The 24,772-nt window shown below is 33.1% G+C and overlaps 3 protein-coding genes across 3 annotated transcripts; 1 reads left to right on the top strand and 2 right to left on the bottom strand.

Moving 5' to 3' along the window:
* Positions 1-6,011: 6,011 nt before the first annotated feature.
* On the bottom strand, positions 6,012-6,718 carry LOC123661927. The gene has a single exon (XM_045596859.1). It carries the CDS (start codon positions 6,716-6,718, stop codon positions 6,152-6,154), a length of 567 nt encoding a protein of 188 aa, XP_045452815.1. The 3' UTR covers positions 6,012-6,151.
* A 13,426-nt stretch (positions 6,719-20,144) lies between these two features.
* On the top strand, positions 20,145-20,817 carry LOC123661351. The gene has a single exon (XM_045596320.1). It carries the CDS (start codon positions 20,145-20,147, stop codon positions 20,709-20,711), a length of 567 nt encoding a protein of 188 aa, XP_045452276.1. The 3' UTR covers positions 20,712-20,817.
* A 2,409-nt stretch (positions 20,818-23,226) lies between these two features.
* Positions 23,227-23,810, bottom strand: LOC123661823. The gene has a single exon (XM_045596763.1). It carries the CDS (start codon positions 23,808-23,810, stop codon positions 23,334-23,336), a length of 477 nt encoding a protein of 158 aa, XP_045452719.1. The 3' UTR covers positions 23,227-23,333.
* Between the last annotated feature and the right edge of the window lie 962 nt (positions 23,811-24,772).

Genomic DNA, 24,772 nt, shown 5'->3' with positions numbered 1-24,772 from the left:
CACTAAAAGTGATAATAAAAAATTCTGGAAATTAATGAAGAATACGTTTACGCTTCAGCCTGTAAATATCCCACTTCTGGGCATTGGCCTCTTTCTCCATACAGAAGAAGGATCAGAATCAGCTTAACCCACCACGCTGCTCCAATGTGAGTCAGCGGATATATTCTCTACTATGGAGTAACGATCGCTATCAGGTATACATGATAACAACCGGGACTGGTGGCTTAACGTGCTCTCCGAGGCACGGTGGGGAGACTCACAAGGATTGCACAAACACCCAGATAACGGCAAATATCTGTATGGCCAATACAAATATTTGTCGTGTGGGGATCGAACCCGCAACCGCCAGCACAACAGCCACAACCAGTGCTGTTGATCGTTGTGCCAACGCGTCATCATGTATAAATAATAGGTTAAAGAATCTTAATCTTGTCGTAGTTACGTGGTACATGATATTTTTCAAAAGTTTCTTTACAATCAACCATGAGATCTGTAAACATATTTAAAAAATCACACAGATGAACATAAAATATCCTCCTTTTTGAAGTCGAGTAAAAAGAGCTGAGATGACCTTGGATACGTAACAACAATCGAAATCAAAAATCCAACAATGAACCAGCACATCTGTACAGTCAGATTTTCTTGGGCTCAGTTTGTTTAAATTTCATATGACACAGTTGAAAAAAAAATCTAGGATTAAAACTCTCCAGACTTAAAACCTACAAATCTTTGGAATCATTCTAAAATATTTGAGGCAACTCACTCGTCACGAAACATCCAAACCGCTTGACGTATAAAGATTAAAATTTGGTATATATAAATATTTAGTATATAGACGTCCGCTAACAACGGATTTTGAGAAGTACTAAAACTAAGGTTTTGTGTAATTATTGAATTTTTATCTTGCTCCAGCCTTTTCGGTTGTTTTTTTTATTTTATTTTTTATTATTATTTTATTTTGAAGTAATATTTACTACTCAAATTGTTCGAGTTGTAGGCACCTGACATTATTTATTTTATAGTGATTTTTTTTTGTGTAACTAAAATAGCAGTTCCAATCGGACTAACTAAATGAACCTTGACACCGAATCTTTTGGTTTTCTTCTATTATTCACTTGAACTCGAGAAGGATTTGGAATAAAACTGTTACAAATAAAATTTATTTATGATGACAATTAACGACCACATTTTAATAAATCTAAAATGTTCTGTTCTTGGATCTGAATTGTAATTGGATCGATAACTGAACTGTACTGAAAATGTTTGTAAATGTCTCACTATTGTCGGCCAAGACCTATTCACATATAACATGTATTAGGCCTTAAATTACCACGCTACACCACTCGGCGTTTGCGACTAATTTTCCTAACAAGAGTATTAGTTAAAAGGTGTACATGACAAGAACCAGACGTTTGCGTGCTCTCTGAGGTATGTTGAGAAGATCTATAAGTACAACAAGCAAACAGAATTCGCGTATTACCTTGTAATATGTTTAGGTTTTAGCTTATCGATAACGATAAAATAACTGTCAAATATTGTATTGAAGAAGTACTAATTTAGTTGTAAATTAAGAGATAAACATCCGTAATGTGCCAATAAAACGGTAATATATAGTCATAAATTCATTTGTTATATAGCGGCTGGCTCCTTTTTAACCGACTTACATAAAACGAGGAGGTTCTGGATTCACGTTTTATTCTATGCAAATCGCAAATATCAGCCAATATTTCATAACATAAGATATCTATGACACTCTTAACAATATGAAAATAATCTTTTGTATAAATGTTTTAATTGGCATTGAGTCGTTTGTAGGCTTTTGGTAGTAGGAAGTACATAAAAAAAACATAATATTACATATTTTTAAATATTTTAAAATTTAACCAAATACTTTTATATTTAAGTGAATAAATTAAAAAACACAAAATAAAAAAGTAATTAAATATTGTTTTGTTTGAATTAGCCTTTTTCTAAAGTTTGATAAAAACGTTCGAGGTGTAAAAGAGATCCTTAAATAATAATCTTTCGGTATTCAAGTTCTCGACTTTTTTCCAAAGTGATTGAGTCCGTCGCCCCCGCCGCAACCTCCCCTCTAGTTCAGATCACTATCAACATCAACTCTGGCTCTGCGGACTCCGTAACCGACGATGACGTTGTTTATCCCTTGCCCTTGCCTATATGCATATAAGCCGTTACCTCTATGGCTCCAAAATGATTCATGAGGGCGATTACTACGGTTAGAACTTTCTTTACAATAAGTAAATTTTAAATCGGTGCGAACAATTTTAAGGCATTTACGAATAAATACACATACATTTAAAATGCATAGTTTTATCATTAGTCTAGTCAACAAGTTCAAACATGTGTTAAATAGAGAAAAACTCCTAAAAATATACGTAAGCCATAATTCATTCAATCCGGAATGACATTTAGAAAAATAGGTCGGAAGGATTTTCCAAAAAAGAAGGAATTTCGTTTTTTGCTAATAACTACTAAACGTTAAGGAACCATTAGCATTTAAGGAATTTTAAATAAGTTTAATTAATTCAAAAATTAAAAAAAAATGGTGCATTTCGAACATTTAAATGAATAAATTCCTTAATGAATTCCTTCAGAAGCTTTTAGAAAATTGCGATTCCTTGATAAAATTGCAACAATTTGTGTAATAAACACTGAAGATAGAGTAGGTATTATTTAAATAGTTATATAAACTTGTATTTTGGTACTTAGCTAACTAGCAAAACTTTCATAAAGTTTTATAAATTTGAAGATAGGTTCAAAAGACGATTAGAACTCAGATGCACCTGGTAAAAATCAGAATAACGTCTTTAGTACTTATGCGAGAGATATAATTACAATAGGATTTGAAAAAGAAAATAAGAAATCGAATTGAAGAAAAGGATGTCAAAGGATGGAAGGTCTAAAAATTAAAGAAACGAATACAAAAAGCAAGGAGATTTCATAAATAAATACGTTTAAAGTAAAATAAAAGAGAAATAAATAAAAAACGAGTGCGCTTTAGACCACACGTCTAAAGTAAAACTTCTTTAGCTGCTACAGTAATATACGAAACTATGCTATACTCTGTCTTTCTATCTTCTTTAACTTATATTTCCCTCTCAACTTTCATTCGCCTCACCCGATCACACTTTCCGTAACGCTCTCATCACACATTCACCAGCTTACTCCCCGAGTCAAGCGTGCGTAAAGAGGTTTTACTTCAAAAAGATCCGTAACTGCAAAAATATCAATTTCCTAGTTCCTAGTGTTATCCAGCAACCTTAACTACTACTACTATAGTGGTATACTCACATTAAAAATAAGTTATTGTCGCTATTGGGCTCCTTTCGAAACGTTACTCGACATATTCAACAAAACTACGTTATACAACGCACTATGTTTTAGTCAAATCACATCTTCTAGGACAGTGCTACTAAAACTACAAAACTTCAAATCATATAACATAAAATAATAAAAACTTTATTTAATTGTCCGTATTGTAACTTCAACTAAAAAGACTTACATTGTGATCTACAGTATAATATTGAATATTTAGTCTAGTCAACAAGCTCAAAAAGTTAAATTGAAATAAAGCTCCTAAAGGAATTCCTAAAGGACTTTATTTATTGAAGTGTTCAGAATAAACTAATTTTTTTTTTTAATTCTTTCATTAATTCCTAATACTAAACAAATTGTTTGACGTACTCGAGGTGAATTGGGCACATTTATAAGGTACGCCGTAGCTGCTGCGGTAATCACTTATCACCAGGTGAGCAGTAGGCTTGTTTGCTGACCAAGTTATATAAAAAAACATGAGGTTTACGTAAACATGTACTCGCCCATCACCCACTCCTTCAGAATGAATAGATACACTGGCACGGCAATACCAAAATTTCAGTGGGACACCCTATAGGTGAGAACACACCGGAAGAGAAAAAAATCCTAATAGACCAGGAATATGGCGCCAGCGAAGGATCGCGCGATCGATTCATGAAGCACAAAGGCAAACCTACAGCAAGGTCGTCATCATCGAGACGAAGACCGGGAGGCTCCAAATCCACGGGAGTGTACCTCATGCGGTAGTAGCGGTGAACAAGACATACGAACGACCGTAAGGACTGTGACGGCGCAATCCGCAAGTTCGTTAGCCGAGTGGTGAGTGCCTTGAAGAAGACCATCTTGGAGCACAACCTGAAAAGAAATATCTACAAGCGCGATGTGTAGCTAGCAAGGGCTTTACTCAAGATGCTAAGAGCAGGCGTAAGGTCCAGGCCTATGAAATAGAGTAATACCTGTGGACTGTGTAATTTACATACATAGGAAGTACACTAACTTGAAGGTAAGGGATGAGTAGTCAGTCAGTTCAGCCTATTGCAGTCCACTGCTGGACATAGGTCTCTCCAAGTTCGCGCCAGACATCCTGGTTTTCCGCAATCCTCATCCAGCCTACAACGGCAATCTTACGTAGATCGTTGGTCTAACGGGCTGGAGAACGTCCCACGCTGCATTTTCCAAGACGCGGTCTCCACTCTAGGACTCGTCTGCTCCAACGGCCATCGGTCCTGCGACACAGATGACCAGCTCACTGCCACTTCAACTTTCTAATTCTGTGGACTATGTCGGTTACTTTCGTTCTCTTGCGGATAGTTTCATTTCTAATCCTATCTTTGAGAGAAACCCCAAGCATAGCCCGTTCCATTGTACATTGAGCGACTTTAAACTTGTGGACAATAATAACAATAAGTATATACAGAAATAAATAAAAGTTAGTTATCATACTCCTCCGAAACGGCTAGACCGATTTTTATGAAATTTTTTTGTGCATATCGGGTAGTTCTGAGAATCTGTATATTTTTTTTATTATGATGTGGTATTGAAAAATCCAAATCACCTTAAACTTTCACTCTTCTACCAACGACCCCTATTTTTTAATAGCGATTAACGGCAAGAAAACGTTTTCCGGGTCAGCTAGTATTATATAAATGTATAAGTATGTGTGTATGTTTGTGTGCATGTATGACTGTGTGTATGTATACATAAAAACCATATACCGTAACTGTATAGTGCTAAAGCCATACACAAAAAAAATGAAAAATGTGCAGTAAAAAAAGTTATGTGGTGTCCTGGGACACCAGGTAGGAACGAAGTTCCTTCGGATAGTATAGAAGCAACACAATTTGAAAAAAAAAATTGAATTTTATATATATTTTCTAGTTCTTGATTATTATTTTTATTTTTTTATTTTGTTGATTAGTTTGAATTAAGTACATAACAGTATTTAGGAAATTTAGTATTTTAGAAAATAACAAATACCGTAAAATAAAATAATAAGCGGTTATTTTAATATTAAAAACATACACTCCAATTGTACTTATTTGTATAGATTTCGTTGTTTCTTTTATTGGCGTACAATAAAAAATATTATTATATTATTAAATGTGATTTTGTATTATCTTATTGAGAATAAATTTTTTGAAGCCTTAAAAACAATGTTAAATATGACAATATGATTAAATACTCACGGTACTTGTATTAACATAATAGATTAGGGGACGTTACATCCATTAATTACGTGAGCTCCGACTGAAGGGAGGGGTTCCAATGAAATCTCACCAAAAGTTATTTAAACTGAGAGGGGATAATCGAAAATCTCACCTTCTTAAAATAAAATAAAATAAACTTCAAAAAAATATAAAATATATTATAAATATATTTAAAAAATATTTTGAGTGTTCTTTTTTCCCGGTAAAATAAACCTCATGGCTATTAAAATCATTTCGTTTTTGCTTTGACTTTTATTTAATTTAAATAAATTAACTATAGTATACTTGAACAGTTTATTATTTCCCTTCAATCTCTATTATATTCACCGTCAAAATCATTTAAAAGGGGGGGGGTCCAGGCAAATCTCACTAAATCTGACCTAAGAGGGGGTAAGGGGTCTAAACTGATTAAAAAAAAGGTAACGTAATTAATGGATGCCCTTAGTCATAAAAATGAATGTAGAAATATACTTATGAAAATGCAATTTTAATTGTTCATTTAAAACATAGCAGTACATTTTTATTCACACACATAATACATCATATATCACAATGATTACGTAAGATCTTCTGATTGTGAACCTTTCCTTACATCGTTTAGTAATACTTTAGTTGAGGGTGTCGGGAACGTTGACGGGGACAACGGGGTCAATAGGAGCTACTACGACGGTCTCCGGTTTGTCTACGACGATGACGGGGGAGGGATCGATGTCGCTGCCGTTGTCGATGATTACGGGTGAGGTTTCGATCTCGCCAACGTTGTCGACGGTCACGGAGTCTGCAGAGCCAGAGTTGACGTTGATGGTGATCTGGACTAGAGGAGAGGTCACGGCGGGGACGACGGGCTCAATGATTGCGGGTCCAACATCGATGGGGTGGAATTCTTCGCTAGGGTCGATGATGGCAGGGCCAACATCGATGGGGTGGAATTCTTCGCTAGGGTCGATGATGGCAGGGCCAACATCGATGGGGTGGAATTCCTCGCTAGGGTCGATGATGGCAGGACCAACATCGATGGGGTGGAATTCTTCGCTAGGGTCGATGATGGCAGGGCCGACATTGATGGGGTGGGAGTCACCACCGACTAATGCGGGTCCAACGGCTATAGGTACAAAGCGCGCGGGGCCAGCAACGGCCACGGCGAAGCAAGCAGCAGCAATCAGGAAAGTTTTCATTTTCGCTGAGGAAGTAATAACAAATTATTAAAAAAAAACTTCTTAATCACAGGAAGTACTTAAATTTTTATATATAAATATGTGAAACGTCTTACTTGTTTTATTGCGTTGACAAAATGATAACCATTTTAGTAAAATAGTCGACTTTTTATACTTTGCCTTATCTATTTTTCAATATCTAAAAGATTGTTATACTCGTATATCACTTGTTTTTATCTTGGTTAGTTTTAATATCTTTGTAAGTATCTCTTTGATTTTAATTAAAAGCTATATAATTGTGTTTGCTAGCAAACGAAAAAAACCGACTTCAATTAGATCGACAAGTAGATAATAAAGCGTAAGTAGTCGAAAAAAAATTTACCTCGATTTCTCTAGGATTCCATCATCCGATCCTGTTTTGCTTATCATCAAGAAGAAGGAAAGAATCAGCAAAATCGGTTCATAAACGACGAAGTTATCCGCGAACAAACATAATATATAAATATATACGGTCGAATTGAGAAACTTCCTCCTTTTTTGAAGTGGTTTAAAAATATTTAAATACTAGCTGACCCGGCGAACTTCGTATCGCCTAACACAATCGTATGGTATTAAAGTTCAAATTGACTTTTAAGTATTATCACAAATCTTTTGTATGGGAGTATAGAAAAGTGTTGTTTTTAGACTTTTTCAGGCAATTTAAATTTTTTTTTTAGAATTTTTCTCTCCGTAAGAACCATTCTCGTACTTCAAGGAATATTTTAAAAAAAGAATTAGCGAAATCGGTCCAACCGTTCTCGAGTTTTGCGCTTAGCAACACATTCAGCGACTCATTTTTATATTATAGATTTTCTCTTATTTTCCTATATGGAAACTTCTCCGTAACATGTGTATTATTTGGCTAACTTACGTCGTTTAATCATGAAATAGTAGTAGGTGGTTTGCGGTTAACCGATAAATAAGACGAATATAAACTCTTTATTAAATACAATAATTGTACCTAAACTTAATAATTTTTATACTTCTATAATCTATAACGCTAGTACATTCTTGATCCGTACAGCCAAAGAATGGAACTCTCTACCAGCGTCTGTGTTTCCAGAAAATTATAACCTGGGGATCTTGAAGTCGCGAGTGAGTAGGTTACTTCTAGGTAAGCGTGCTCCATCTTAGACTGCATTTTCACTTATCATCAGGTGAAATAGTGGTCAAACGCAAGCCTATCATTGTATATTTAAAAAAAAATAGTACATTAGATAAATCTCAAGCTGTCAGTCAAATTTATTGGTACTTCTTTTAGTTAATATACATAAAACAAGGCAAAAGAGACTAAACAAATATTAATATTCAGGATGGCGCTTTTATGAGGAATATTATAAGTAGGATTGAAGATGATTCAGCCTGTACCATTCCACTGCCATAGCTTTATTTTTTTATATAAGAGATCGATCGGACCTTAACTCAACAAGCAGCTCCACTGTGGGTTGATGGTATATCCCTACAATGAGTATTGATCACTAAATAGACCCCTGGGTCTATGATAATAACATTAAGGGATCGATAGCATTACTTGCTCTGTAAGGTAATGGTTTTGTTGCTGAGTAACGCCTACCTTGAAATAAAAAAAATAAAATTAAAATTGCATGTTTTTAGAATAAAAAAGGACATGGGTTCAAAGCCCGTGGATGTATATCACTTGTATAAAAAAAAAGGTAATGGTCGTTATAGGCGAAGGATTGAAAACTTAAGGAAAATTGAAAAGGATGTGGATATGATGTTAATTTTTGATTTACTTATCAACACACAAATACGTAAACCATTAATTGTTTTGTAATGTCATGCAGTGGGTTGCGTGCTTATTAAAAAAACAAGATCGTCTTGGAGTAACAGGCCAAATCTAGCGAAATGACCTTTCGATTTAATCATCTGAATTGTTCATTTTAACGAGATCTCTGTTTCTGTGAATCTAAGTATCTAAAGTAACAGTTTGTAATGCTCGCAAATTTTACGACAAATTATTAACAAAATTAATTAATTATTTTACAAATTTTTTTATTTAATTTATTTTTACTAATTTAAAGTATTTTTTAATTGAAGTAGGGCACAGCAGAATATTGGGGAAGAATACAGCAAGATATATCCTGCTAAAAGTCTAGACCAGCCCGACTACAGCAGTGCTCTCAAGTAGTGTTTTGTTTCTGCGGTAAGTAAGGAAGCCAGAGCTTCTGGCGAGGGTCTCGGGCAGGGTGGGCAGTGCGTGTTTGCCGGGGCGAGGTGGCGAATGCTAGCGCGACCCCATCTCGTCCCACCCAGGCGGACGTGGTGGTTTTTTTGTCAGTAGGAGTCTGACTAACCTAACTTAACCCTCTGGCGCCCCCGCGCCGGAGGGTATCCATGATGGATTTTCCCCACGTTAAAAAAAAAGGGTGGGCAACGCGTTTGCGATGATTTCGGTATCGTAGGCTACGGTAACCGCTTGACATCTACTGGACCTTACTCTTTTTTAACTAACTTCCAAAAAGGGAAGAGATTCTCAATTCCTCAGAACCTCAGAACTAGTTTTGAATCGATTTCGATGATTCTTTTTTTAAAAATATGATAGGCCTACAAGTGTTTGTGTTATAAATGTGCTTTTATGGTTCAAACGAATAATATACATATATATAAGACTCGAAAATATCTCAAAAATTTATTAATCATAGGATATTGTAAAAATGTTTATGCAATGCATTTTATACCCCATATTCATAATATAGTGCAAGTCGTTTAACCGAGGCGAAAATTCTTAAATTTGGAAAAATCACACATTGTCCTGATTTCTGAATCCAGCAATACGTTTAATTATTGTAGACCAATTTCTGAATTATGCATTATATTCATGTCAGTATAAACTTAAAAAAGCACTTTTAATGAAATAATTCCTATTTCTACGCATCATGTCAATACGTCGACAACGTGCTTTTGTAATACTAATGATAACTCAGCAAGTTAAGTATTGATACTAATTGTATAATTGTGTTTGCACGCAAACGAAAAAATAACCGACTTCAATTACATCGACGAGTAATACAACGTAGATCGACGAAAAAATAGTCAAGTAACTACGCGTTATCAAAAATGACTCAAAAAGTAGTTAGCAGATCTCGATAAAATTTATATGTGACCACATGATAAACATCAGCTTTTGATTAAATCAAAAATTATCCAAATCGGTACACCCAGTAAAAAGTTATTGCGGATTTTCGAGAGTTTCCCTCGATTTCTCTGGGATCCCATTATCAGTGCCTAGTTTCTTTATCATGGTACCAAACTACGGATATCCCCTTTCCAACAAAAAAAGAATTATCAAAATCGGTACATCCAGTAGAAAGTTACTGCGAATTTTCGAGAGTTTCCCTCGATTTCTCTGGGATCCCATCATCAGATCCTAGTTTCGTTATCATGGTATTAAACTAGGGATATCCCCTTTCCAACAAAAAAAGAATTATCAAAATCGGTACATCCAGTAGAAAGTTATGCGGTATAATACAACGTAGGTCGACGAAATAAGCGTCAAGTAAAAACGCATTATTAGATATAACTCGAAAAGTAGTTGTTAGATCTCAAATAAATTTAAATGGGACCGATTGGCACACACTACCTTTCGATTAAAAAAAATTGTCGAAATCGGTCCACACGGTCAAAAGTTCTGATGTAACATACATATAAAAAAAATACAGTCGAATTGAGAACCTCCTCCTTTTTTGGAAGTCGGTTAAAAAGCATGCGTTTCATCATGAGTTTTTTGAGCATAATGATTAAACAAATCACATGAAATCTTCACGAAGAAATATAATATATTAAAATATATCTTTAGTGTGTGTCAACTTCGACGCACGATTAGCTTATTCCATAAGAAAGATTATGGTTATCAAAATTTTTCCTAATTACTGAATCAAATTTGAGCTGAAGTATATTCTGGTTAGCTTACCTCTGCATTCGCAGCTAAATAATACTGCTGATTTGTTGCAAGTGTCTATAAGCTACGGTAATCGCTTACCATTAGGTGAGCTGTAGACTCGTTTGTCGACTTAGTTTTATTAAAAAAATAATAATTAAATCTCAATACACACACCCTGCATCAAACCATAAATGATACTTGCTTGGTTATTGTCAACAAGGATAAATACAATATATATTTGACTAGCCCATTGGCGCAGTTTTTTGCTTTCTGCTCCGAGGGTTGTGGGTTCGATTCCTACCCTGAGTCTGGGTGTAATATTAATATTTATTTATATATTTATATATGTATTATTTATAAGTATGTATATCGAAAAAAAATGTAGCTATATACCAGTCGGCTGTTACCTATAACACAAGCATTAAGTTGCTTACTTTAGAAACAGACGACAGTGTGTGTATTGCGTAGATATTTATTTATTATTATTATTTATTTATTTAGATTTACAACATACTCGTAGTTTAAGCTTTGTATATTGACGGCTTTAACGCTAAAAAGCTATCTCTACCAGTCAGCCGTGTTGCGGAGGATATAATAACCAGTGAATACTTATAATAAATAGGATAATATTGTTGTATACTCCTATGAATAATAAAAATAGATATAACACACAAATATATATATATATATATATATATATATATATATATATATATATGTGTGAAGTTAAATCGTGTAAAACAACGCTGAGACTGACGATTTATAGTGTTTTTAACTATTTGTGCCAGATATAGGTACTGTTTAGTCCTAGTTAATTTAATCATGAACTTAAGAACCCATCATTTTATCTCAGTGATTAGAGCCTAAAATAGTTTAAGTGTATCTGTGTAGCAATATAAATATTTGTTAATTTCTCATATAATAATAATAGATATAACATATATATATATATATATATATATATATATAACATACATATATATATAACATATATACATACATATATATATAACATATATATATATATATATGTTATATATATATATATATATATATATATATATATATATATATATATATATATATATATATATATATGTTATATCTATTATTATTATATGAGAAATTAACAAATATTTATATTGCTACACAGATACACTTAAACTATTTTAGGCTCTAATCACTGAGATAAAATGATGGGTTCTTAAGTTCATGATTAAATTAACTAGGACTAAACAGTACCTATATCTGGCACAAATAGTTAAAAACACTATAAATCGTCAGTCTCAGCGTTGTTTTACACGATTTAACTTCATACATTATTGGAACGAAGTTCCTTACGGCAGGCTTGACATTTGGCTGGGCGGCCGAACTGAAAAAAATGTGATACTAAAACCGTAAGAAAAATATATAACGGAAGTGACTTAATATCAGTCACACGTATGTATAATATGACGTTTGTAAAACTAAAATATTACTAGTAATCTTTTTTAAATTATTTATGTAATTTTATACTGTTGACAAAAATAAATAAAAGCCATAATATGTTTTTTTTTTATTTCACAATAGTTTGAATTGTTATTATTATTATTATTTTGTTTGATTTATTTTATTTTACGGTATTTGTTATTTTCTAAAATACTAAATTTCCTAAATACTTTTATGTACTTAATTAAAAACCAAACAAAAAAAATAAAAAAAAAACCAAGAACTAGAAAAAATATATATAAAATTCAACATTTTTTTTGTTGCTTTAATTTTACTTAAATTGTGTTGCTTCTATACTATCCGAAAGAACTTCGTTCCTACCTGGTGTCTCATGACACCACATAACTTTATTTTTATTTTATTTTTATTGTTTAGTTTAAATATAATATTAATTACCTATCCTGCACCTTATATCGTTTCTTATGGAGAAAACTTCGAAAAGCAACAGGTAATTTTTTTTTGTTTCGAATCGATATTTAACTACAATTAACTTATATTACTACGTTATATATACTACAATTTAACTAATATTTGTTATCTATTACGAAGTATTCATTACGTCATTATTTAAAAAAAAAAACATTTATTCAAATAAATGAACTCAATCAAAACTATCAATAGCATATCAACTGTCTGCTAATGACCTCACATTTTAATCCCTATTTATTAAATATCACCTTGGTTCTTTACATTTCTTACAAATTATACCTTTCAATGGTAATCCTCATCAGTTCAATACATAATTTATCACAAGGATTAGAGGTAATCTTTTTCTTTTTACAACAGTTATTATGATAGTACTTATGTACTCACATGTTCTGTGTAAAAGAATTTATGTTTCCAGCAATTTTACATTTAAGGTAGGAAAACTATTATCATCTAGTTTATCCTATCTTGAATCTAAATTACTGCGGTCGGATCTAATATTCCTACTTCTTAACATTAGATAGATCTAACAAAGAATCATTGTAATACTGACTTCAAAAAAGGAGGATGCTCTCAATACTCAAGTTTTCTTTATGGTAGTACCTCATAACTTTTTACTTTCATTCTTTAGTCGAAAATGATGTGATAGTGATACATTTGATTTCTACCTAATGCGTATTTAATTAAGTTTGTCGATGACAACTGAATTCATTTTTTTTTCGCTTGTGAGAAAATCAGAAAACATAGCTATTGTCTTCAATCGTTACTCCGTTCAAGATGTTAATAATAATAAAACAATGATAGTTCTGAGAATGTTTTTGTTTTGTATGGAACACGTAAATATTTTGACAATGTTTGCAGTGTTTAAATTTTCGTTTTATTCCTTAAATTATATTTTACGTTGAAAAACATAAATTATAACTTGGTATATTTTTTTCTGTTCTTAAGTTTATATTTCTTCATTTACTGTCAATTTAATATTTGTGACATAACAAACGTGTAATTTTTGCATTAGTTATTTTAATTCAACAATAAAAAATATAAAAATCTAATCTTTTTAAGCTTGTTTGAGAATGTAATTATGTTGATATACTTACTCAAAATTATTATAATAGGCTCACAGTCAGTTTTTATTGATTAGAGCATTAAAAATATTTATGAACGTTTTTGTACTAAGTTATATTGTTATTTTATTGTGTTGTGTTCTCAATTATTTTGCTTTGTCGACTAATTAATCGTGATAGGCTGAAATGATGATGATGATGATGATGACTAATTGAAACATCTAAGACTAAGGGCCTGTTGTACAGTTGTAGAAAACACTATTTGACCGATGACGATACAAATAGACATTAACAGCGTGAGGTAGAACAGGCCATTAATAAACTACATCTTTAAGATATAATTTCATCACATCATCATCATCACATCAGCCTATCGCAGTCCACTACTGGACATAGGCCTCCATAAGTTCGAGCCAAAAATTGCGTGAACTCATGTGTCTTGCCCATAGTCACCACGCTGGGCAGGCGGGTTGGTGACCGTAGGGCTGGCTTTGTCGCACCGAAGACGCTGCTACACGTCTTCGGCCTGTGTATTTCAAAGCCAGCAATTAGATGGTTATCCCGCCATCGGTCGGCTTTTTAAGTTCCAAGGTGGTAGTGGAACTGTGTTATCCCTTAGTCGCCTCTTGCGACACCCACGGGAAGAGAAGGGGTGGCTATACTCTTCAATGCGGTAACCACACAGCATTGATATAATTTATGTGACTAAAAATATCTCATAAATATAGATATAATTCAAAAATAAATATGCAATTAAACTTTTATTTTACAAAATATTATACATATTTACAATTCACAACTTAAGAACTAAATATTTACAGATTGTTAGGGTACAAAAAACGAAAAAAAAAAAATTTCGCCAAGCCCAACTAATAAAAAATGTATCATCATAATTTATATGAAAGAAAATGGTTACAAACAAGTATCATAGTAACTATTTCATTTTGAAGTATAAGTAATACATTTTTATACCTATGCAAGCAAGTTCCCGGTGTGTCTGATGGTTAGTGGTTACCATATTTAATACATAATGAAGTGAATTTAATGTTTATGGTGTTGAAGTTGCTTATGAGCTGAAAAATTAAATTAACTTCACTGACCCTACGCCCACTGTCAGTCATTTCCGGTTTCAATGCATTATAGCTCGTGTTAACTATATTAAACCAACCAATCAATTAGCTATGACTACCTCAGGAACACAACACTATGTGTAAACCGTATTATTTTTCTGTAATCTTCTGTAAGATTTATGTATTTATGTGATGTATTTATCAATCAGCCCGCTTCAGATTATGAGCAAGACAATTCCTACTGTATGTACCCTTACTCAATAATTAATGGCAGTGATTTTTTTTTATTTATAATTATTTTATTATAAGATGGATAAAGTTTCACTCCTCACACAGCTCTATTACATATTCGATGATATATCTGTTATATGTTTTCACTGAACTTTCAAACACTAAATTGTTTTTGTTTTTTATTTCGGATAAAATCCAAGTGTTTGTCCACGGCCACACTTAATCTTATTGAAGTTCGTATTAACTCAATTAATGATAGAAAACTTTTGTAATTTATAATTTAAAAATAATCACAAAACAGATTTTCAAAAAGATTTTGAAAATTAAATGAACGATTAAATCAAACAACAAAAACACTATTAGAGTTATTAAAATTGTGAATTTAGGAATTACTTGCAAAAATTGTTTTTAGTTTATGGACGATAAATAGCTGTCAAATATTATATTTAAAAAGTACTTTAGTCGTAAATTAAGAGATAAACTTCCGTAAGGCGTCAATAAAATTGTAATATTACTATCATAAATTCATTTGTTATATAGCGGCGGGCTCCTTTTTTATTTACAACATTATTAATCAAAAAATATATATCTAAATGTCAGCTTTTTTATTAATTCGCATTCGTCATCAAAAGTAAAAAAGTCATTGATAAGAAAATCATTTTAATCTATTTATTGTACCTATGTCATACGAGCTTAACACATGAATTAGTGTTAGTATAATGATTTTACATGTTACGTTTAAAGTATGCAACGACAAGGAAAAGGAAACAGGAAAATGTTTTTGATTTTTTATAAAAATATTATAAACACGAAAGGTTTGATCGACACAGTTACAACATTTATGATTTATCAAAACGCGCATGGGTAAAAAGAAGTATTTTATCGCATTATAAATTATCACCATGATTAAAAATACTAGTTAGCAATTTTTCTTTATTACTGCAGATCGACAGTCCTGTGACTGCCTAGTAAAACTAGGACGTGGTCCGACGCTGACGGTTTTTTTTTTTTCATTACTAAATACTGTTCATGGAGAAGTATACACATAATTCCTTTCTAATTTCTAAACATTATTATTTTCCTTATCTATGTCTATATTTACACTTATTTGCTAGTTATCATATATGTATCATGTATATGTACATATTAGGTGCATTTTACGGCGTGATCCCATAGCAGAAGAAACCTTCCGACATGCATCAATGCACTCCAAGAGTGCAAAAACAAAACCTAACTTCGTCACTTTCACCCTTCATGGACTTATATTTGCTTCAATAATTACTCGATCATTTGTAAGAAATTGCGCAAATCAATATAGAATTTTTACAAAAATCAACGAATACAAAAAAAAAACAATGTAAACAATCAAATATACGCGTAGAAATTTGATTATATTTACAGAGAGGCACTAAAGTAGTATCTAATCATTATATTACAATAATTTCAGACATCGTTTATAGCACATTTATAGATCGACTTTCATGCGCCAGAGCTACCAGCTCGCTGAGCTCACTCTCGATCAGACTTTATAGAACAATTCTGCGACAAACAGTCTTTCTTTAGGCCTTTTCTAGTCATTATCAGATAATTTTAGTAATTTGACCTAATCTCCTATTTAACTATCCTAAATTTTCGCAAACGCTAAAACATTTATTTAATATGCAATCAAATACCTAAAATTACATGCTTCTAATTTCCAATATAATAGACATACTTTTAAGATATATTGAGGTGAAAACTTTCGTTAAGACCGGAATACTTATTTATTCTTAATCAGTACTTAACCAGGTCTAAGGGTGCGTTTCCACTGACCGCGGAGCGGAGCGGGGTGCAGCGGACCGTAAATTCACCAATCACAATGCTCGAAATCTCCACTGTGTGTGTTAGTGCCTCTCGGCTGTAACTATAAATAAAACACTATAAATAAAATAAATAAGTAAAATTAGGCTTACAAACGCTGATCATATTATATTTACACATAGATCACGAAGAAATAAGGCACAAAAAAATGTCATTTTTGAAAGAGCTCAATATTATAATAAATTATTTATGGATATTAAAAGAGCTTAGAGAGCATATATTTGACACACACGCACGCATAAAATCTTGTTTATTTTTATAATATGTATAGGTATTGGTCCGGGAGCCAGGTACAAATTTGATTTGATTGAAATTGAGAAAAAAAAGCGTACTGCGGTCACCAACCCGCCTGCCCAGCGTGGTGACTATGGGCAAAACACATGAGTTCACGTTATTTTTGGCGTAAACTTGTGGAGGCCTATGTCCAGCAGTGGACTGTATAGGCTGTAATGATGAGAAAAAAAAAGTTTTTTTTAATATGTACGATTTTATTTTTGTGTTACCCTCACATTACGAATTCTAAACATTTTTGAATATCATATCAAAAATTGCTCGCTTAAACCGAAAATAAAAATCATCATATCAAAAGTTTCGCTCTAGCGGGTACATCGTTCCATAGCTTAATTGGCTAGAGCGCCGACACGGTCAGTCGAAGACGCGGGTTCGAATCCCGCTGGAGCGGTCAATTTTTGATATGATATTCAAAAAAAAAAAGTTTTTTTTTTAGTCATTTCCTCCGACTTTAAAATTTGTCGGAATATAGTTTCTTGTCGGAACCTAGTATATTGAAGGAAAAATAAAGTTAGTTGACCATATCATGCTGGATTGTACGTCAGCTGGCTGCTTGAACATGAAAAAAAATATTTTCAATGATTTCTTCTCAACTAAAAATTTACCTGGTAGTTTATATGCTACTATAAATGAAAATTAATATCAGCTGGTTGTATCTCAGTGGAAAATTAGTCAGCTGGCATTACTGTAATAATAATCACGATATACCTTTTTAAAATCTTTCCATCGAGCTTTTTAATTTAATACCCATATTGTAATATTAAAAAAAATCGCATATTTTGGATTCGCACAGCCGCCATGTTTGTTTTTTTAACTTCACCTATCTAAGAATATTTGGTCCGCTAAGACGAATCTAACGATACCTCAATTTTGTAAATATGTCATGTCAGCAGTTCTAGAGATATGAGGTAAAAAAGAGTATTACATACATATATACAAGATACGCGCGAAAAACCCTTCCTTTGCAGTCGGGTAATATTTAAAAAAAAAAAAAATGTTTTACTTGGTATTGACACGATTGTAGGCTCTTGGTAATAGGAAGTATAAAAAAAATCAAAATACATACTAGCGACCAGCCACGACCGACACGACTTTAGACGACGCTGAAGACGCAATCGCCAGGTTCGTTAGTCGAGCGCTGGGTGCCTTGACGAAGACCATCATGGAGCACAACATAAAAAGAACCATCTACAAGCGTGATATGTCGCAAAAGGCAAAGCTCCGCTCAAGATGCTGGGGGCAGGCGTGTGATCGGGGTCTATGAATCAGTGACCACAGTACGGCGGTTGATATAAAAATAAAGTAGAAATAAATTAGATATAATTATATAGATGTATTTAGGTAAGTATGCAAAGTAGTGAAATGTAAGTAAATAACAAAAATAAATAAATAATAAATAAATAAATATTAATAATAACTATATATAAATAAATATATTTAAAAAACCTTACTAACAATAACATAGGTTAAGTGTATATTGTAAGTAGAACATAAGTGTACATATATGGTAACTAGGAAATAAGTGTACATATATGATAACTAGCAAATAAGTGTAAATATAGACATAGATAAGAAAAATAATAATATGTTCAGAAATTACGAATGAATGAATGATGTGTATGCTTTTCCATCAAAAAGTAATTGCAACGAAAAAAAATACCGTCAGCGTCGGACCATGCCCTATGCCCATGTTTTACTAGGCAGTCACAGGACTATCAATTGGTAGTCGCAATGAAGAATCGCCTCTGGTAGTAATAAATAATGCATGCATGTTAACAAAAGGCATGGCATTTTGAGCCCGTGGATGTAAAATTTTAAATAAAAAAAAATAATTACATTAGAAACCTCTAAAATTATCAGTATTTTTTCTACTATATTATGCATGTATCTTTATATATAAAAAGATAAGTCCTGACTCGCTCATCAACGCCCAGCCCAAACCCTTGAACCTAAAAAGCTGAAATTTTGCACAGAGTTTCCCGTTATGATGTATATGAGGAATAAGGAATGATATTTCGAAATTCAACCCCTAAAGGGGTAAAATGCTGGTTCAAAATTTGTATGGCGAAACAATATTAAATAGACATTTCGATTTGAAACTTCGTAGGGGTACTCCCAAAAATAAATAAGTAAAAACTTCTTTCGTGATTTTCCGAAAATCAACCCCTTAGTGGGTGAAATGGGGTAAATAAACCAAATAATCGACATGGGTGTCATTATTTAAGTTTTTGGGACGTTGATTACGTAAATGGCAGTTATTTCGAAGTCTAAGACGACGAACATGACATAAAATTAATTAAACTGAACTCCCGTTCCACCACTATGGGGTGACTATTCATTTCGAACCTTCGTAGGTGTACTCCAATAAAAAATAAATAATTATAAGTTTGAGAACTTCAAATACATCATTATAACATTAATTTAAATTAATGTTTTATTTGTGCTGGAGTAATACATATTACATTTTGTACCATAATTTTTCCCAAAATTCGATAATTCTGGCATCGCCTTTAAATATTGCAATTCCCCCTTAAAGTCTGTTTCGCAATGACGATGAATAAGTCTCAGTCACAGAAAAGAGCAGAAATTGATCTTAGAGGGGATTGCTTCTCGCACGGCCAGTTTTACATGGCCTGCTCGAGAGTGAACTCATCTAACAACTTGGTCGTGATAGCATCTGAAGGCAGAACCTCTAATGTAGTATATAAAGAATTACTTTCAGCATAGACTGAAAAAATAAATGGTCTAACCCTTAGGTACTTCCTTGGGTAGGTGTCCTGCGCGAGCAGAGCCGCGTGCAAAAGCTAGTTATACATATAAATATTTCCTATTCCCTGGCCTATTTCTAAAATTTGATAAAGACGTTCGAATCGTAAAAGATACTTAAATGATAATCTTTTGATATTAAAGTTTATAGATAAAGACAAGTATAAAAATTCCACTTTTTCCCAAAGTGATCATAGTTCATTCAACGCAATACCACAAACAAGTAAGAAATGTTTTTTTTTTAATTTAAAATATTTCCTTGTTTCACAACATTTTTTTTTTATTAATTTATTATTTCCTTCGTAGCAAAAATGAAAACTTTCCTGATTGCTGCTGCTTGCCTCGCCGTGACCGTTGCTGGCCCCGCGCGCTTTGTACCCATAGCCGTTGGACCCGCATTAGTTGGTGGTGACTCCCACCCCATCAATGTTGGCCCTGCCATCATTGACCCTAGCGAAGAATTCCACCCCATCGATGTTGGCCCTGCCATCATTGACCCTAGCGAAGAATTCCACCCCATCGATGTTGGCCCTGCCATCATTGACCCTAGCGAAGAATTCCACCCTATCGATGTTGGCCCTGCCATCATCGACCCTAGCGAAGAATTCCACCCCATCGATGTTGGACCCGCAATCATTGAGCCCGTCGTCCCCGCCGCGACCTCTCCTCTAGTCCAGATCACCATCAACGTCAACTCTGGCTCTGCGGACTCCGTGACCGTCGACAACGTTGGCGAGATCGAAACCTCACCCGTAATCATCGACAACGGCAGCGACATCGATCCGTCCCCCGTCATCGTCGTAGAGAAACCGGAGACCGTCGAAGTAGCTCCTATTGACCCCGTTTTCCCCGTCAACGTTCCCGACACCCTCAACTAAAGTATTACTAAACGATGTAAGGAAAGGTTCACAATCAGAAGATCTTACGTAATCATTGTGATATATGATGTATTATGTGTGTGAATAAAAATATATTGCTATATTTTATAATTGTGTTTGCTCGCAAACGAAAAAAAACCGACTTCAATTTAATCGCAAGTAATACAAAGTAAGTAGACGAAAAAATAGTCAAGTAAATACGCGTTATCATAGATTACTCAAAAAGTTTTAATCAAATCTCGATGAAATTTAAATGTGATCATATGATAAACATCAGCTTTCGATTAAATTAAAAATCATCAAAATCGGTACACCCAGTAAAAAGCTATGCGATATAATACAACGTAGGTCGACGATTAGATATAACTCGAAAAGTAGTTGTTAGATTTCAAATGAATTTAAATGGGACCAAATGACACATACCACCTTTTAATTAAAAAAAAAATATTTATCGAAATATTTTTTATCGAAATCGGTCCACCCAGTCAAAAGTTCTGAAGTAAGATACATTAAAAAAAATACAATCGAATTGAGAACCTCCTTCTTTGTTGGAAGAAGGAAGGAAAAGAACATAGACAATTAAATTTTAATGAATATACATATATGTACTATATTTTACTACAAATTTATACTGCTAATTACACATCTTGGGTGGTATAGTTTATAGGTAATATAGTTTTATTACAATTATTTTAACACTTCCAAGTTACATTTGATGACCAGTTTTAAGAAATCAGGTTAAATCACACACACCTTTGCAATTTTTCAATACCTAATACTATTCTTTACTTATGTTTAATTTAGAGTAAGTAATTATTATTGCCAAAAAATTAATAGCGCCATATAGTTAAAATTCTTCAGAATTGATATCTAATAAGACATATGAACGTGATGATATGATGCACTATATATAAGTTTTATTTAAATTGAAGATACTAATTATTTAAAAATATATTAATTTAGATACAATGTGAAATGCACAAGAATCAAAAAACAACTACTCTATCTGGAGAAGTCGTACACCTCACAATTATTCTTAGTAAGCTCAGAACAGTTTCGGGCTCGTGCAGGGCAGGCAGATAATCTTCTATATCAATAAAAATTAATGTTGCTAAGCACATAACTCGAGAATGGCTCGACCAATTCTGCTCATTTTTTTTAGTATGTTTCTTAAGGCCCACAGAAGGTTTTGATACCAAAAAATTTTTTTAAGAAGAACAACAGAACGAAGTCTGTCCGGGAAGCTAGTTTAAAAATATTTTTTAAACTATCAACACAGTCAATATTCAAAATAATCTATAGTTATTTTGTACGACTGCTACTTAATTTAATTGTATCATTCCTCCATACAAACTTCTATTTCCTTTGAACCCCTATAATGGAAGATTGGGGAAACAAAAAATCCTTTACCAAAATTTTGGATATATTTTCATATCTTCCAATTTAGTTGTGAATTTCATCTTACATATGTCTTACCAGGATTATTATAAATCCAACGGCAGTCGACAGTAAAAGAAAAGATGTTCTTTCTAAGATCCTCCCAGTATATTAGTACCAATGTTCTAAACTCAAAACAACAATAACTGAGAGATTTTCGGGTTTCACATTTAATGACTTTGAATAAAATATAGGACTTGAATTTACTGCTTGATTGTGTGTATTTTAATTAATGTTTAGATTATTAAAAGGTTTTTTAAACTGTTTTGTTTTTTTGTCAACATCGCTTGTGGTCGCCTGCAACACCAAGAGCCTGCACCACCATTACAAACACGTTGTCACCCTATCCGCGCTGTCAACAAAACCCTTCCTCAGGAATTCGATTGTTTTGACAGTTTGGAACGGGAATTCCTTAGTCCCTTAGCACCGTCATTCAACACACTTTGTATAAATAGTTTATCAGTAAAGAAACTGTACCTTCATTTTACTCAACTATTTGTTAAACTAATTAAACTAAGACTAAAAAATTAAAAAGTAAAGTTTTACTTTTTATTTACTTTTTACATATTATTGTATTGTTTTCTAATGTATACGAGAATTTCACTCGTTATAATGAAACAACTTTTTTTCAGATTTTATCGCGGCTTATTAAGTTTTTTAGATACCCGACGTTTCGGATACTTTACATTTAATGCAACCATGGTCACGTGAGGAGTCCTCCCGTGAACCAAAACTTAATAAACCTTGATAAAATCCGAAAACGTTGTTTCATTATATTATACTTTTATATGGAATTTTATATGGAAAATATTAGTTGTATATATAATATTTTAAATAGTTAAATAGTGCACGTAAGTATACAAAGCATATGAAACATTACCTAACATTAATATTTTGAGATTCAAGTTCAAGGAAAAAACACCCTAAAAAGATACATCACTTGGAACATAGCAACAGATTTTATATACAATTTTATTTTACATATATTTTCAAGTATTTATTTTATGTGAGTATACGAAGAATAGTTTTGAGATTATTCAGAGTTTTAAATCAAAGATGATGAGAGAAAAAAATCTTATTTCATGATATGTTATGGCTTTATTAAGTTTGCCTTAAAATACTTATAACATTATAGACGTGTCAAGTATACGTTGTACTTTTATACTTATAGATATTAATAATTAACTAGTTGTGGATACCGGGGAGAAGAACAGCTTCGGGATCAATGGGAGCAACGATAACGGGATCAACGATAACGGGATCAATGATAACTGGGTTAGTCTCAATGGTCTCGAAATCAACTGGCACGGGCTCGGGACGTACATTACCAGGGGCAGGAGCAGGAGCAGACTCGGTGTTGACGTTAATGGTGATTTTAACAAGAGGAGAGCTAACAGGGGCTGCTTCTTGTGGTACTTCTTGTGGTACTTCTTGAGGCTCGTCGACGAGAACTGGGTCAGGAATTATGACTGGTTCAACATCGATTCCAAGAATTGACTGCAGCTGCTCTTGCAGAAGAATAGCGGTGGCTGGGTCGGTGCTAGGGCTGTTGATAGCATCCATGATTGCTTGGAACTCTGCGTCGAAGTTGGACGAGGGCTTGTGGAACGAGGCCGCAGCCGAGACGGCGATGAGAGCAGCAAATGCAATGAAGAATTTCATTTTGAACCTGACAACAATATATCAGTAATAAATTTAAAAAACAATTTATAAGCGAATATGTTCCAATGTATTCAAAAATACATACAATTTCCTTTTGATCAATGATGCCTTACAAACAGTCACCTATGCTTTTATACTAAATGTGATATCTATATCATCGTCGATATCTACACGTTAATATAAAGCCAATAAAACAATGAAATACGTAGGTGACTTTAATTATTTTTGGATTTTGTTAATATCTGGGAGGCAATAAGCAATAAGCTTAGTGATAAGCCAAGCCGAATTAAAAAAAAAAAAAATATATATATATATATATATATAAACATTACAAATTTATTGACATGTATGATGGTTTCTATATGTATATTCATATTGTAAATTATTTACTTCAAAAATATATAAAATCTTTGAGTCATTCGCTCATCCGAAGTTTACAGTTAGTAAACGTCCGCTAAGAACGGATTTTTCGGTAGAGCCGGATTAAATGGGTCTAGGCTCTCATTAATTTGTAGGAAAGTCCTTAACCCGGGGCTGGGTCAAAATTACTCGCGCTTCTTTAATTTGCCTATAATTTTACAACCATTCATGCGACTTTGACATTATTATATGGTTTTAAACTATTAAAAAATTAGAAAGACGACGTATCTTAGCGGTTATTGAAGAATCTGACTCATTCGAGTCGGATAGTACCGTCTGATCTTGGGTCTGGTGAGGTTGATGAGCATTTGAGTGGATGTAGTCAACCTAGTGACACTGAACAAGAGATATCGGATAATGATAAGGTTCCACTGTCAATAATTAAATGCAAAGTGCAGATTCCTAAAAGTTTACCTCCCCATTTTTTACCTCTAGTGATTTTTACCTCCCGATTGGCTTTCCAAAAAGATATCTCTTGTTTCTCATACGCCTAAAAATAAGAAAAGAAAGTTTATAGAATAAGATAGCTTTGCTGATTTCAA

Source organism: Melitaea cinxia, chromosome 17 (genome assembly GCF_905220565.1).
Source record: "Melitaea cinxia chromosome 17, ilMelCinx1.1, whole genome shotgun sequence".
NCBI classification, from domain to species: Eukaryota; Metazoa; Arthropoda; class Insecta; order Lepidoptera; family Nymphalidae; genus Melitaea; species Melitaea cinxia.
This window is presented reverse-complemented; position numbering and strand designations above follow the sequence as displayed.

Coding starts and splice junctions, on each gene's coding strand:
- LOC123661927 (XM_045596859.1), bottom strand. CDS start 6,718: ATGAAAACTTTCCTGATTGCTGCTGCTTGCTTCGCCGTGGCCGTTGCT.
- LOC123661351 (XM_045596320.1), top strand. CDS start 20,145: ATGAAAACTTTCCTGATTGCTGCTGCTTGCCTCGCCGTGACCGTTGCT.
- LOC123661823 (XM_045596763.1), bottom strand. CDS start 23,810: ATGAAATTCTTCATTGCATTTGCTGCTCTCATCGCCGTCTCGGCTGCG.